Source organism: Cherax quadricarinatus, chromosome 13, assembly GCF_038502225.1.
Source record: "Cherax quadricarinatus isolate ZL_2023a chromosome 13, ASM3850222v1, whole genome shotgun sequence".
NCBI classification, from domain to species: domain Eukaryota; kingdom Metazoa; phylum Arthropoda; class Malacostraca; order Decapoda; family Parastacidae; genus Cherax; species Cherax quadricarinatus.
Genome location: NC_091304.1, coordinates 48,772,288 through 48,787,685, shown reverse-complemented (window position 1 = coordinate 48,787,685; position 15,398 = coordinate 48,772,288). Strand labels below are relative to the sequence as shown.

At 41.3% G+C, this 15,398-nt stretch overlaps 1 protein-coding gene across 4 annotated transcripts in view; it reads left to right on the top strand.

The window, feature by feature from the left end:
- The window catches only part of Exo70 (exocyst complex component 7), a 63,118-nt gene that overhangs the window by 9,744 nt on the left and 37,976 nt on the right, over nucleotides 1-15,398 (top strand). Inside the window, exons 5-7 of one of the 4 annotated variants that reach the window (XM_070084705.1) lie at nucleotides 111-268; nucleotides 3,362-3,501; nucleotides 8,135-8,190. In XM_070084705.1, the coding sequence (XP_069940806.1) occupies nucleotides 111-268; nucleotides 3,362-3,501; nucleotides 8,135-8,190 (354 nt within the window). Of the gene's footprint in view, nucleotides 1-110; nucleotides 269-3,361; nucleotides 3,502-8,095; nucleotides 8,245-15,398 lie in introns of all 4 variants that reach the window. The other 3 variants (XM_070084703.1, XM_070084704.1, XM_070084702.1) reach the window with 3 other exon arrangements.

Sequence of the window (15,398 nt, the reverse complement as noted above, 5' to 3'; positions counted from 1 at the left end):
GTTAGGCTTTGAAATGAACTAGTAGGATAACTCTCAGCCTGTAAATTCAACTGTGTAAATAATTTTTGAAATAGTAGGTCTCATTTTTTTATTTTAATAAATGTACCCAGAGGTGAGTGAGGATACCATCAGTGGAGTGGAATTGATGCCTCCTGGTGTGAGGGAGGATCTGCGGGCCATTGCTACTTGGCTTGACAAACATAACAATACGGATCGACTTACAGTCTATGCAAAATTGCGTTCTGATGCCCTTTCACAGAGTTTAAAGGTATGTTTTCTTTTAGGGTAATTAAAAAAATATGATTTTTAATTAAAATACACATGTAAATTGAAGAGAGATCATAATTTTTTATTATATACAATGCCACTACATCAAAAACTGTTGAGTCATTAATCTATATATTTCTCTTCTCCTATACTCAGAGCTGTTTATCTTAGTGTGTATACACTGAAAGTTTGCTTTTATTTTTAGTTTAGAGATTAATGTATTCTTAATATAATTTTTTTTTTCCAACAAACCGGCCATATCCCACCAAGGCAGGGTGGCCCAAAAAGAAAAACAAAAGCCTCTCTTTTTAAATTTAATACTATATACAGGAGAAGGAATTACTAGTCCCTTGCTCCCGGCATTTTAGTCACCTTTTACAACATGCATGGCTTATGGAGCTTAATATAATTGTACTGATTAAATACTGTACTGCAGTTAATAGGTCTTAACCCTAATAAATTAAAAAATCACATTGATGGTCTGTATAATAGCACTTAAGTATATAAGAAGCTATGTTATCACTATTTCAAATTGTAAGAGTGGTATACAAGCATATACAGCCACCCAAGACACCCCTAGGCTTCACCCCCGCTTCATACATTAACATATAACACATCTAATCACTTTCTGAGAAAGCCATGACATTCGCCTTTCCAACCAATATTTGTTGAATATATTATGGATCACACAGTGTAGCTCCATACATATGAAACTGGATTGTGTTTATTTCGTATTGTAGAAGTTAGATACTGTAACACAACATTTCCAATCACCACACTGTCAGGTTCTATACATCGTCTTTGCTACATATCTGCAGCACTTGGAGGTCTTGTCAGATGACTCACATAGAGAACACAGTAAAGCAAATTCATCAGAAGCTATTGATGGTGCTCTTCACAGCACTTTTATGTGCTTTTATGTTATGAATGTAGTTCTCTGCTCACAGCCCCTTTAAAGGCTGGAAAGATAACTGAACTGGAAAATATATAGGGATCTTCTGTTGCCTGTGCAGAATCAGTAGAGCAACTCTAAACTTCTAGGAATGCCTCAAAGCACCTGAATGCACTCTGAACAGAGAAGAGGTACATGCCTGATAATATACAGTATGTAGAAAATAATCAGGGCCCAAGTCTATGATCTACATGCTGAAACAGAGGCTTACTGGAATGAGAGATACAGGAGGAAGTGCAGAATAGACGCACTGAAAAGAAGTGCCATAAGTCAGTTAGAAATCAGTGTCACCATGACTTGTTTTACCTTCTACCAGCAGATATACTATGGGGAAGATTGCCAGAATACTTAAAGAACTGCTTAATAATAACCTACATGGAGACAGAAACACAGGAGGTTGATTGATTTGTATATGTCATTCCCCTTCTGGGATTTTCGGCAGGGGGTTGAATTATACAGATCAATCAACCTCTTTTGTTTCTGTCTCTATGTGGGTTATTATTGAGTAGTTCTATAGGTATTCTGATGATCAGAAATTAATTCTGGTTTCAGGCCAGACCACAAGAATAAAATCTTGAAATCATTCACACACGTTATAGATACGATTTGCATTCTTGTATATTTATTTTTTTTATTAACACATTAGCCATTTCCCACCAAGGCAGGGTGGCCCAAAAAAGAAAAACTTTCAACATCATTCACTCCATCGCTGTCTTGCCAGAGGCATGCCTACACTACAGTTATAAAACTGCAACATTAACACCTCTCCTTCAGAGTGCAGACACTGTACTCCCCATCTCCAGGACTCAAGTCTGGCCTGCTGGTTGCCCTGAATCCCTTCGTAAATGTTACCTTGCTTACACTCCAACAGCACGCCAAGTCCTAAAATCCAGTTGTCTCCAGTTGCTTCTGTTGAACACTCACGCACGCTTGCTGGAAGTCCAAGCCCCTCACATACAAAACCTCCTTTACCCCTTACGTCCAACCTTTCCTAGGCTGACCTGAACCTCGCCTTCCCTCCACTACAGAATAGTATACTCTCGAAGTCATTCTTCTTTGTTCCATTCTCTCTACGTGTCCAAACCAAATCAATAACCCCTCCTCAGCCCTCTGGATAATAGTTTTGGTAATTCCACACCTCCTCCTAATCTCCAACTACGGATTCTTTGTATTATATTCGCACCACACATTGCCCTCAGACATGACATCTCCACTGCCTCCAGCCTTCTTCTTCTTGTAACATTCACACCCATGCATCACACCCATACTAGAGCGTTGGTATAACTATACTCTCACACATTCCCCTCTTGGCTTTCATGGATAGAGTTCTCTGTCTCCACAGACTTGTCAGTGCACCACTCACCTTTTTTCCCTCATCAATTCTATGATTCACCTCATCCTTCATTGACCCATCTACTGGCACATCCACTCCCAAATATCTGAACACATTCACGTCCCCCATACTTTCTCCCTCCAATCTGATATCCAATCTTCCATTATCTAATTTTTTTGTTATCCTCATCACCTTACTCTTTCCTATATTCACTTTTAGCTTCCTTCTTTTACATACCCTACCAAACTCATCAACCAACCCCTGAAACTTCTCTTCAGAATCTCCCAAAAGCACAGTGTCATCAGCAAAGAGCAACTGTGACAGCTCCCAGTTTGTGTTAGATTCTTTATCTTTTAATCCCACACCTCTTGCCAACACCCGAGCATTCACTTCTCTTACTACTCCATCTATAAATATATTGAACAACCATGGTAACATCACACATCCCTGTCTAAAGCCTACTTTTACTGGGAAATAATCCCCCTCTCGCCTACATACTCTAACCTGAACCTCACTATCCTCATAAAAACTTTAAACTGCTTTCAATAACCTACATCCTATTCCATACATTTGCAACATCTGCCACATTGCCCCCCTATCCATCCTATCATATGCCTTTTCCAAATCCATATAATTACAGTATATTCATAATTTTGTCCTTATCCTTTAAAATCTTGAGTTTAGCATGCTGTGCTCACCACCAACATTCTGCAGTCCACATCTGCTTTCTTACATCCTTTGTATTATTCCCCATGTTTTACAGAATCTCAGTGACATTTGTTACCATGTTTTAAATTATATTCGTTTAGGCCCTACGGGACTTCCAGCGGAGCAGTAGTATTGAACGTGGTGGGGCACCAGGCTCACTAAATTCTCCAGGGCCCCTTCGTGCTAGAGTGGCAAAATTGGACAGCACCTCGAAGAGCCGCACACAGAAGATATCTAACAGGTATATAATACTGTACTCATGTTCGTATTATTATTACTACTACTACTACTGTACTACTTTCAACACACTAGCCATCTCTCACCAAGGCAGGGTGACCTAAAAAAAAAACAAAAATGTTTTTTTTTTTTTTTCATTTAGTAATTTATAGAGGAGAAAGGGTTACTACCCCCATACTCCTGGTGTTTTAGTTGCTCTTACAACATGCATGGCTTATGGAGGAAGGATTCTTTTCCATTTCCCCATGGAGTATTATTATTCTTACTGTATATACCTGATAGGTACACCTACCATCCGACTTACAACCTGCTCGATTTACGACCACTCGACTGTGTTTTTTATGCCAAATTTCTGGGAAATAAACAACTATTTGTGTTGTACACAGTGTTTATCCTAAACCTTACAGTATAAAATACAGTACTAACAGCACAAAAAGTAAAGTAAAACATGAAATACCAAAATAAAACAATAAAATAAAGTCATTACAAAAATGTTTTGTTGATATTCAGAAGTAAAGTTCGACTTATGACCATTTCGACTTACGACCGGTTTCTCGGAACCGAACTCGGTCGTAAGTCGGATGGTAGGTGTATATACAGTAATAATAACTATAATAAGGGAGAGAAGCAAAGAGGCAGAGAGAGGGAGGGAGGCAAGGAGGGAGATAGGTATGCAAAGATGGGAGGGAGGGCGGGTGATATGCCTTTGATCACTGAACCTAAAACCATGGGTAGCTTTAAAAATAAATTACACAAATATATGAGTGAGAAAGATTTCATTTGAGTAGGACCTGCCTAGCATGAACCATTAGTCTACTGTAGTGCTCTTCTAGTCTTGTAAGTAAGTTTATTAAGGTATATACAAATACAGTTACATAGATTATCATACATAGCAGCATATGTGTAGAGAGCCTAGGATAACCCAAAAAAGTCAATATCTTATTATTATACAAAAAAGTCAATATCTTATTATTATACAGTATCTTATTATTATAATATAAAGGAGATATACTAGGAATAAGGTAAAATGAGTTATTTATATGTACATGTGTGTTAGCCAAAAATAATAAAAAATCATTCTCCTCCCTTTCTGTTGCTACATTCATTAGGCACCTTTTGGCTCTCTTCTTGAATTCATTCATGCTATGACTGGCTTTGACATGTACAGACAGTTTGTTCCATTCCTTTACTTCTGTACAATAAAAGGTGTTTGAAGTCTGGCCACTGACTGTGGGTACTACAAAGTTGTGCTCTCTCCCCCTAGTACAATGATTGCTTTGATTCCCAGCCTTGACAAAATTGGCAGCAAGATATTCTGGACACTGTTTGTGAGCAATTTTTTAAACTTGATTTAACTTCAGCTGTTTTACTCTTATCTTCAACATTCAGCATATCCAATTGTTGTAATTCATCCTTCCCTACACCCTATCTTGGACACAGGTCAGGGATGAATCTTACCATTTTGTTCTGGGTGATCTGCAATCTATCTTTCGGTTTTTTGTCAAGGTAGAGTACCATGAAGAGCAAGTGTCTTATAATGGTTAGGTATCAGGAGGACCTGCCTAGCACAGGCCAATAACTCTACTGCAGAGCTCCTTTATTTTTGTTTATCAGCTGTCACATTTCATTTTTTACCTGAGTTTGGGCTAGAATACATTTTGAATTGGAACTATTTGACCCATTTTAAATATGCTCAGACACTAGATACTCTATAAAAAATTGAGGATTTTTTTTTTGGCAAGTTATCAGGGGTCGTCCTATCCATGGATTTATATTCTGGTATATGCTTTATTATTATTATTATTATTATTATTATTATTATTATTATTACAGTGGACCCCCGCATAACGATGGCATCACATAGCGATTATTTCGCATACCGCTTACTTTAATTGCAAAAATTTTGCCTCACATACCGCTTAAAAACCCGCTTACCGATTTTCTTCCGAGACGCGCTCACATGTTCCGCCGGTGGCATTGTTTACCAGCCAGCCTCCGCGGTAACATCCAAGCATACAATCGGAATATTTCGTATTATTACAGTGTTTTCGGTGCTGTTTCTGGAAAATAAGTGACCATGGGCCCCAAGAAAGCTTCTAGTGCCAACCCTGTGGTAAAAAGGGTGAGAATTAGTATGGAAATTAAGAAAGATTTTGAAGGGTTTGGGGCTAACCCTGAGAAGCCTATGCCAGTTGTGGAATCCATTGTGCCTACTTCAAAAATTAAGGAAATGTGTGCACAGTGGGTTGAACTGCAAACCTTTATGGATGAAAATCACCCTGACACAGCTGTTGCAAGCCGTGCTGGTGACTATTTCAATGACAATGTTGTGGCCCATTTTAGACAAATCGTAAAGGAACGGGAGGTACAGAGCTCTATGGACAGATTTGTTGTGCGACAGAGGTCCAGTGACTCTCAAGCTGGTCCTAGTGGCATTAAAAGAAGAAGGGAAGTAACCCCGGAAAAGGACTTGCTACCTCAAGTCCTAATGGAAGGGGATTCCCCTTCTAAACAGTAAGAAGATAATGCTCTCCCCTCCTCCCATCCCATCAATCATCACCAGATCTTCAATAAAAGTAAGTGTCATGTAAGTGTGCATGCCTTTTTCAGTTTGTGTGTATTAAAATTAACATTTCATGTGGTAAAAAAATTTTTTTTTCATACTTTTGGGTGTCTTGCACGGATTAATTTTATTTCCATTATTTCTTATGGGGAAAATTCATTCACATAACGATTATTTCGCATAACAATTACCCCTCTTGCACGGATTAAAATCGTTAACCGGGGGTCCACTGTATTATTATTATTATTATTATTTTATTACAGTGGAACCTCAAATATCGAACTTAATCCATTCCAGGAGTTAGTTCTAAATTCGAAAAGTCTGAAAAGCGAAGTTATATTTCCCCATAAGAAATAATGGAAATACAATTAATCTGTTCCAGAAACCCAAAAATATTCACAAAAAAAAAAAATACATTTATAGAGATTAATTATAATTTTACATACACACAACAAATATAGTGTTCAGTTATGTATTAATAAATTTAAATAAAAATATAAAATAACATTTTACTTACCTTTATTGAAGATTGGTGATGGCATCTGGAAGATAGGGAGGAGGAGAGAGGGAGTTGGGGTTAGTGTTTGGAAGGGGAATCCCCCTCCATAAGGACGTTAGGTATCAAAGCCCTTTCTGGGGTTACTTCCCTTCTCTGTCTTTTAATGCCACTAGGACCAGCTTGAGAGTCACTGGACCCCTGTCTCACAAAATAACTGTCCACAGTCCTCTGTTTCTGGTGCCTCTTTAAGATTTCCCTAAAATGGGACATGGTTCTGTCACTGAACTTGTTGCAAAGATGGCTTGTTTCAGCTTTCTCAGGGTGGTACTTCTCCACAAACATTTGGACATCATTCCACTTCTGTATTATTTCCTTCACATCTATGGTGTTTCTCACTTTCTTTACCACAGGGGTACCACTAGCAAGTTTCTTTGGGCCCATTGTAGCTTATTTCACAGTCCCACAAGTACTAAACACAATGAAATAATTGTAAAATGTTTGAATGAGAGCGCAAGTTAGTGTTCACTCAAGCATCAACAAAACCAGACTGGCTCACGGCGCCTGCGTGGGGACGCAGACAGTGTGGGCTGCCAGACAGGCCCGGTATTTGGCGGTTAGAAAATAGGGGCGAGTTCGATAATAGGGACAAAGTTGGTTCGAAAAAAGGGTTCTATTTTTGAAGAGTTTGATAAGTGATACGTTCAAAATTTGAGGTTCCATTGTATTATTTTTTTAACACGTCAGCCGTTTCCCACCAAGGCGGGGTGGTAATAGGTTAGTAGACAGCAACCGCCCAGGGAGGTACTACCATATTGCCAAGTGAGTGTGAAATGGAAGCCTGTATTTGTTTTACGTGATGGCATCATTGGTGGTGTCTTTTTTTCTGTCTCACAAACATGCAAGATTGCAGGTACGTCTTGTTACTTCTACTTACACTTAGGTCACACTACACATGCATGTACACGTTTATGTATTCACACTCATCTGAGTTTTGTTTGATTTTATCTTAATAGTTGTTGTTCTTATTAGTTTTCCTTTTACAACCATGGGGAAGTGGAATAAGAATCTTTCCTCTGTAAGCCATGCATGTTGTAAAAGTCAACTAAAATGCCAGGAGCAATGGGCTAGTAACCCCTTTTCCCGTATAGCCTACCAAAAAGAAAAAGTAGAAATTATTGTTATTTTTTTTTATTATTATTAACCCTCAGTTTGACAGAATTTGGAAATCTAGGCCAAACTTTCCTAGGTCATTCAATTAGGAAACAACTAAAAGAATATTGGTTACAGAATTGTTCATTATTGTTATAATACTGGCAATATAATCTCACTAGTGCTGGAGGGTCACAACACTAGTGTTGAAGGGTCACAATACTATTGCTGAAGAGTCACAACACTAGTGTTGTAGGGTCACAACACTAGTGTTGGAGAGTCATAACATTAGTGTTGGAGAGTCACGACACTAGTGTTGGAGAGTCACAACACTAGTGTTGGAGAGTCACAACTCTAAGTGTATTTCACTAATCTTTTGTCCTCTAGAAAGAAAATAGTCAAACTATGCAGATTCATCTTCTTCAGAGCAAACCGGATGCTGCAGAAGGCAATCACAGGACACGTGTCATCACGCAGACAAGGTTCTCCTGGAAATGCTTCGTACTCCCTGCATGGCTCCCTCACCCCTCCGCATGGTAGAGTGCTTTAGATCCCTCAGTTGCTATGTACTGCTTGCCAACACAGTACTGCTATATTGCAAGTGACTTATACAGTGGTCCCTTGAGTTACGATGGGCTTAAGTTGCGATTTATGCTTCTAAAGACGCTGTATAGCCCTTGTGGCTTAGCGCTTCTTTTTGATTATAATAATAATAATGCTTCTAAAGAAATTTAGTTTTGAGCTGCAGCAGAAATTTTGAGTTGCAATACATGTGTTATGGTCAGCAGCAGGCATGGGTGGGCCTCAACCCAGGGACAAGCCAGGGTTATGAAAAGCTCTTATATGGAGTGATGGTGGGGGGTGTGTTGGAGATAAATGGGAGTGAGATAGTGGAAAGGGAGGGAGGGAGACCATAAATGTACCAGACATGGTGGCAATGGGAGTCAGTGATAACTAGTATATTAATATTAAGTACACAATTCTTTACCAGTCTGCCTTCCTGCCTGCCTACCCACCAGCCCACATGCCTGCCTTCCTGCCTGCCTTCCCACCTATCTGCCTGCCTGCCTACCTGCCTGCCTAGCTGTTTGCTTTCCTGCCTGCCTGCCTCCCTGCCTGCCTGCCTGCCTGCCTGCCTGCCTGCCTGCCTGCCTGCCTGCCTGCCTGCCTGCCTGCCTGCCTGCCTGCCTGCCTGCCTGCCTGCCTCCCTCCCTCCCTCCCTCCCTCCCTCCCTCCCTCCCCTCCCCTCCCCTCCCCTCCCCCCTCCCCTCCCCCTCCCCTCCCCCCTCCCCTCCCTCCCCTCCCTCCCTCCCCTCCCCTCCCCCCTCCCCTCCCCCTCCCCTCTCCCCTCCCCCCCTCCCTCCCTCCCCTCCCCTCCCTCCCCCTCCCTCCCCTCCCTCCCTCCCTCCCCTCCCTCCCTCCCCTCCCCTCCCTCCCTCCCTCCCTCCCTCCCCTCCCTCCCTCCCTCCCTCCCCTCCCATCCCCTCCCACCCTCCCTCCCTCCCCTCCCCTTCCCTCCCTCCCCTTCCCTCCCTCCCCTCCCCTCCCCTCCCCTCCCCTCCCCTTCCCTCTCCCCTCCCCTTCCCCTCCCCTCCCCTCTCCCCTCCTCCTCCTCTCTCCTCTCTCTCTCCCCTCCTCTCCCCTCCTCTCCCCTCCTCTCCCCTCCTCTCCCCTCCTCTCCCCTCCTCTCCCCTCCCCTCCCTCCCTCCCTCCCTCCCTCCCTCCCTGTGTGCCTGCCTGCCTGCCTGCCTACCTACCTGCTTGCCAGCCTGCCTGCCTGCCACCTCCCTGCCTGCCAGCCTCCTTCTCTGCCTGCCTGCCTGCTGACCAGCCTGACTGCTGCCTCCCTGTCTGACTGCCACCTCCCTGCCTGCCAGCCTCCCTTCCTGCCTGCCTGCCTGCCTGCCTGCCTGCCAGCTTCCCTGCCAGCTTCCCTGCCTGCCTGCCAGCCAGCCTCCCTGTCTGCCTACTTTGCCCAGTCCTGCCTACTCTGCCCTATCTTGCCACTTTGCCTGGGCATTAGCCTATGAAAGATACACTCACTCAGTTGTTTGGTGCCAGTGCCTCTGAATATTTCAAGTTGCAGCCTGTTTGCTTATCACTCAGAAAACACGAGTGTTGAAACAACAAAGAAAGGTATCTAAGGGCAGGTTGGGTTCTTCTGGCTCTTTAGAACAAATTACCATAAAACCCTGTATTATAGGGTTTCAGTTACGATAGTTTTGAGATACGATATGTCTTCTGGAATGGATAAGATTTTCTTTAATTTTTGGCCCCGGAGGGTTAGCCACCCAGGATAACCCAAGAAAGTCAATGCGTCATCAAGGGCTGTCTGTCTTATTTCCATTGGAGTCCTTCAATCTTGTCCCCCAGGATGCGACCCACAGCTGTCGACTTAACACCCAGGTACCTACTTGCTAGGTGAACAGGGACAGCAGGTGTAAGGAAGCACATGCAATGTTTCCACCTGACCAGGGATTGAACCACAGATACTCACTTTGTGAGGTGAGAGTGTTAACTACCAGGCCACAGGAAACAGTAACTCATAGGACCACTACACATGATATGTGACTGAAATATGATGGAAGTTCCTTTTAAAATTAGTTTTATTATTCTCTTATTTAGCATGTATTGCTTTCTTAACCCTTTCATTGTTCAGACCCTCGAAGTGAAACTTGCTCTTGGTTTCCAAAAATTTTCAACAATCCAAAAAAATTCTCCTTAAATGGTAGAGAATCTTTCTCCAAAGGTAATGATACCAAAAGTACAAAATTTGATGGAAAACTTATAGATTTGTACAGGTGCAAATTAGCGGGCTTGACACAATTTATGCATCAGCGATTTCACTGTTTTTGAGTCCTATTTTAAGGTAACTTCATTGTTCCAGTCAACCAAATTCTTAGTTATTTTACTAGTATGCCTTCCATTCAATTGATTGAGCACAAGAAACTGCTCATTAAATTATTTCAACTAACGTAATAGGTGATCAGAATTTGGCAACTTTGCCAGTTTTACACAAAATTAAAAAATACCAGCTTAAAAAGTAGAGTCCATAATAAATAATGTAGACAACATTTCCTCTGTTCATTAGTCCTGTCTGCAGGCTTCTATATTGCACTTGCCTTTCATTTTGAATTCTTGTTCACACAGAAATAGAAAATTTACTCTATTTCACGGATAATAAAACCAGGAAATATTGGTCATGGTTTACAATGTCCCAGTAAAACCCATAAAACAGACTGGAGGTTGCAGGGGGCCTTACGCATCCTCTGTAATATCGGCTATTTTGAGCACAGTTTCAAGCTACTTCCAGTCCTGTAACCAATCAAAATCATCACTATTTCAGTAGGATGTATTCCATTCCATCATATAATACTAAGAAACAGCCAATAAGTCAATAAAAGCCATCAGAGAAAACACCACAGAGATGCTATTTTAAACTACTCACACAGTCACAGTTTTGTTTTTCTCATCATGCACCTTATGGGGCAGGATTTCTTTAATTCAGTGCATACTAATAGCACAGACCCATTCTCTCATATCTAGGCCAAAATTTACTACTCATAACTTGTTTGAGTGAACTGATCCCATGACGTGGAACTATGTCAGGGACCCTGGCCTCAGTGATGTAGTTCTACGTGACGGACAGCGAAAGGATTAAGTTGCAATTAATGAGTAATCATTGCTGTTTGCAGTTTGTAGATGTGCTGGTGGGGATTATTTAGCTAACTATTGTACTAGTTAGAAAAACTAGACTTTGCTTGATGCATGGCTCAGTAAATAGTATTTTATTTTTATTAACACATTGGCCATTTCCCACCAAGGCAGGGTGGCCCAAAAAAGAAAAACTTTCACCATCATTCACTCCATCACTATCTTGCCAGAGGTGTGCTGACACTAGTTATAAAACTGTAACATTAACACCCCTCCTTGAGAGTGCAAGCACTGTACTTCCCATCTCCAGGACTCAAGTCCGGCCTGCTGGTTTCCCTGAATCCCTTCATAAATGTTACCTTGCTCACACTCCAACAGCACATCAAGTCCTACAAAACATTTGTCTCCATTCGCTCCTATCTAACATGCTCACACATGCTTGCTGGAAGTCCAATCCCCTCACACACAAAACCTCCTTTACCCCCTCCCTCCAACCTTTCCTACACCGACCTCTACCCCCCCTTCCCTCCACTACAGATTTATACACTCTCGAAGTCATTCTACTTTGTTCCATTCTCTCTACATGTCCGAATCACCTTAACAACCCCTCCTCAGCAGTCTGGGTAATAGTTTTGGTAATCCTGCATCTTTTACTAATTTCCAAACTATGGATTCTCTGCATTATATTCACACCACACATTGCCCTCAGACATGACATCTCCACTGCCTCCAGCCTTCTTCTTGTTGCAACATTTACCACCGATGCTTCGCACCCGTATAAGAGCGTTGGTATAACTATACTCTCATACATTCCCCTCTTTGCTTCCATGGACAAAGTTTTGTTTTCACAGATTCCTCAGTGCACCACTCACTTTTTTCCACTCGTCAGTTCTGTGATTCACCTCATCTTTCATAAACCCACATGCTGATATGTCCACTAATAAATATCTGAATACATTCAACTCCTCCATACTCTCTCCCTCCAATCTGATATCCAATCTTTCATTACCTAATTTTTTTGTTATCCTCATAACCTTACTCTTTCCTATATTCACTTTTAATTTTCTTCTTTTTACATACCCTACCAAACTCATCCACCAACCTCTGCAACTTCTCTTCAGAATCTCCTAAAAGCAGTGTCATGAGCAAAGATCAACTGTGACAACTCCCACTTTGTGTTTGATTCTTTATCTTTTAACCCCACACCTCTTGCTAACACCCAAGCATTCACTTCTCTTACTACCCCATCTATAAATATATTGAACAACCACGGTGACATCACACATCCTTGTCCGAGGCCTATTTTTGCTGGGAAATAATCTTCCTGTCTCCTACATACTCTAACCTGAACCTCACTACCCTCGTAAAAACTTTTCACCGCTTTCAATAATCTACCTCCTATTCCATACATTTGCAACATCTGCCACATTGCCACCCTTTCCAACCTGTCATACACCTTATCCAAATCCATAAATGCCACAAAAACCTCTTTACCCTTATCTAAATATTGTTCATTTAGATTTCTTCTTTCAACAAACCAGCCGTATCCCACCAAGGCAGGGTGGCCCAAAAAGAAAAATGAAAGTTTTTCTTTTTAAATTTAGTAATTTGTACAGGAGAAGGGGTTACTAGCCCCTTGCTCCCAGCATTTTAGTCGCCTCTTACAACATGCATGCCTTACGGAGGAAGAATTCTGTTCCACTTCCCCATGGAGATAAGAGGAAATAAATAAGAACAAGAACTAGAAAGAAAATAGAAGAAAACCCAGAGGGGTGTGTATATACATGCTCATACATGTAGGTGTAGTGTGACCTAAGTGTAAGAAATAGCAAGACGTACCTGAAATCTTGCATGTTTATGAGACAGAAAAAAGACACCAGCTATCCTACCATTATGTAAAACAAATACAGGCTTTTGTTTTACACTCATTATATGTTTCACTGTAAACACTTGGTCTACACACCCCCTACCTTTCCTAAAGCCTCCTTGTTCATCTGCTATCCTACTCTCTGTCTTACTCTTAATTCTTTCAGTAATAACTCTATCATACACTTTACCAGGTATATTCAAGAGACTTCTTTCCCTATAATTTTTGCACTCTCTTTTGTCCCTTTTGCCTTTATACAGAGGAACTATGCTTGCTCTCTGCCAATCCCTAGGTACCTTACCCTCTTCCATACATTTATTAAATAAAATCACCAACCACTCCAGAACTATATCCCCACCTGCTTTTAACATTTCTGTCTTTATCCCATCAATCCCAGCTGACTTACCCCCTTTCATTCTACCCATGCTCACAATTTGCTACTCTTTACTTCTTCAAGAAGTTATTCCTCCTTGCCCTATACATGAAATCACAGCTTGCCTATCTTCATCAACATTTAACAATTCCTCAAAATATTCCCTCCATCTTTCTGATTTCTCTAACTCCATTTAATAACTCTCCTCTCCTACTTTTAACTATCAGATCCATTCGTTCCCTAGGCTCCCTCAACTTATTAATCTCACACCCAAACTTTTTTTCTGGTGGCTAAAACTCCCGCTTCACACATGGAGGGCCCGGGTTCGATTCCCGGCGGGTGGAAATTCCGACACGTTTCCTTACACATATTGTCCTGTTCACCTAGCAGCAAATTGGTACCTGGGTGTTAGTCGACTGGTGTGGGTCGCATCCTGGGGGACAAGATTAAGGACCCCAATGGAAATAAGTTAGACAGTCCTCGATGACGCACTGACTTTCTTGGGTTATCCTGGGTGGCTAACCCTCCGGGGTTAAAAATCTGAACGAAATCTTATCTTATCTTATCTTAACATCTCACCCACTCTCTTATTTGCTTCACCACTCTCTTAACCTTTCTTTTCCTCTCCATATACTCCTCCCTCCTTGTATCACTTCTGCTTTGTAAAAACTTCTCGTATGCTAACTTTTTCTCTCTTACTAATCTCCCTACATCATCATTCCACCAATTGCTCTTCTTCCCTCCTGCACCCACTTTCCTCTAACAACAAACTTCTGCTGAACACTCTAGTACTACATTCTTAAACCTACCCCATACATCTTCAGCTCCATTTCCTGTACTCTCACCAGCCCATCTATCCTCCAATAGTTGTTTATATCTTACCTTAACTGCCTCCTCCTTTAGCTTATAAACCTTCACCTCTCTTTTACCAGCTGCTTCCATTTTCCTTGTATCCCATCTAACGTTCACTCTCACTATAGCTACAACAAAAAAGTGATCTGATATATCTGTGGCCCCTCTATAAACATGTACATCTGGAAGTCTACCCAACAGTATTTTATCTGCCAATATGTAGTCCAACAAACTACTGCCATTACACCCTACATCATATCTTGTATACTCATTTATCCTCTTTTTCCTATAATATGTATTACCTATAATCAAACTCCTTTCTTTACAAAGTTCAATTGAAGGGCCCCCCATTATCATTTACACCTGGCACCCCAAACTTGCCTACCACACCCTCTTTAAATGTTTCTCTACTTTAGCATTTAGGTCCCCTATCACAGTTACTTTCACACTTGGTTCAAAAGTTCCTACACACTCGCTTAACACCTCCCAAAATCTTGCTCTATCCTCTACACTCCTCTCTTCTCTAGGTGCATACACACTTATTATGATTCACTTTTGAGCATCCGACCCTTATTTTAATCCACATAATCTTTGAATTTATACATTTATATTTCCTCTTCTCCTTCCATAACTGATCCTTCAACATTATTGCTACCCCTTCCTTAGCTTTATCTCTCTCAGATACTCCCCACTGAAACTCACCTACCCCCCTTTTCAGCTTTGTTTCACTGAGAGCTAAGATATCCAACTTCTTTTCGTGTAAATATTACAGTACAGTAATAACCAAGTTTATTAATCCTGTACTGTAAATATTATCTTGGTGTATGGAGCAAGTTAGTGAGGATTGTAAAGAAGCATTATTTATATAAGAGTGCATGTTGTTTCTTTCATTCTAGGCAGATTGATGCACACAGCTGGCCTAGAAAGACACGTAAGCAAACAGT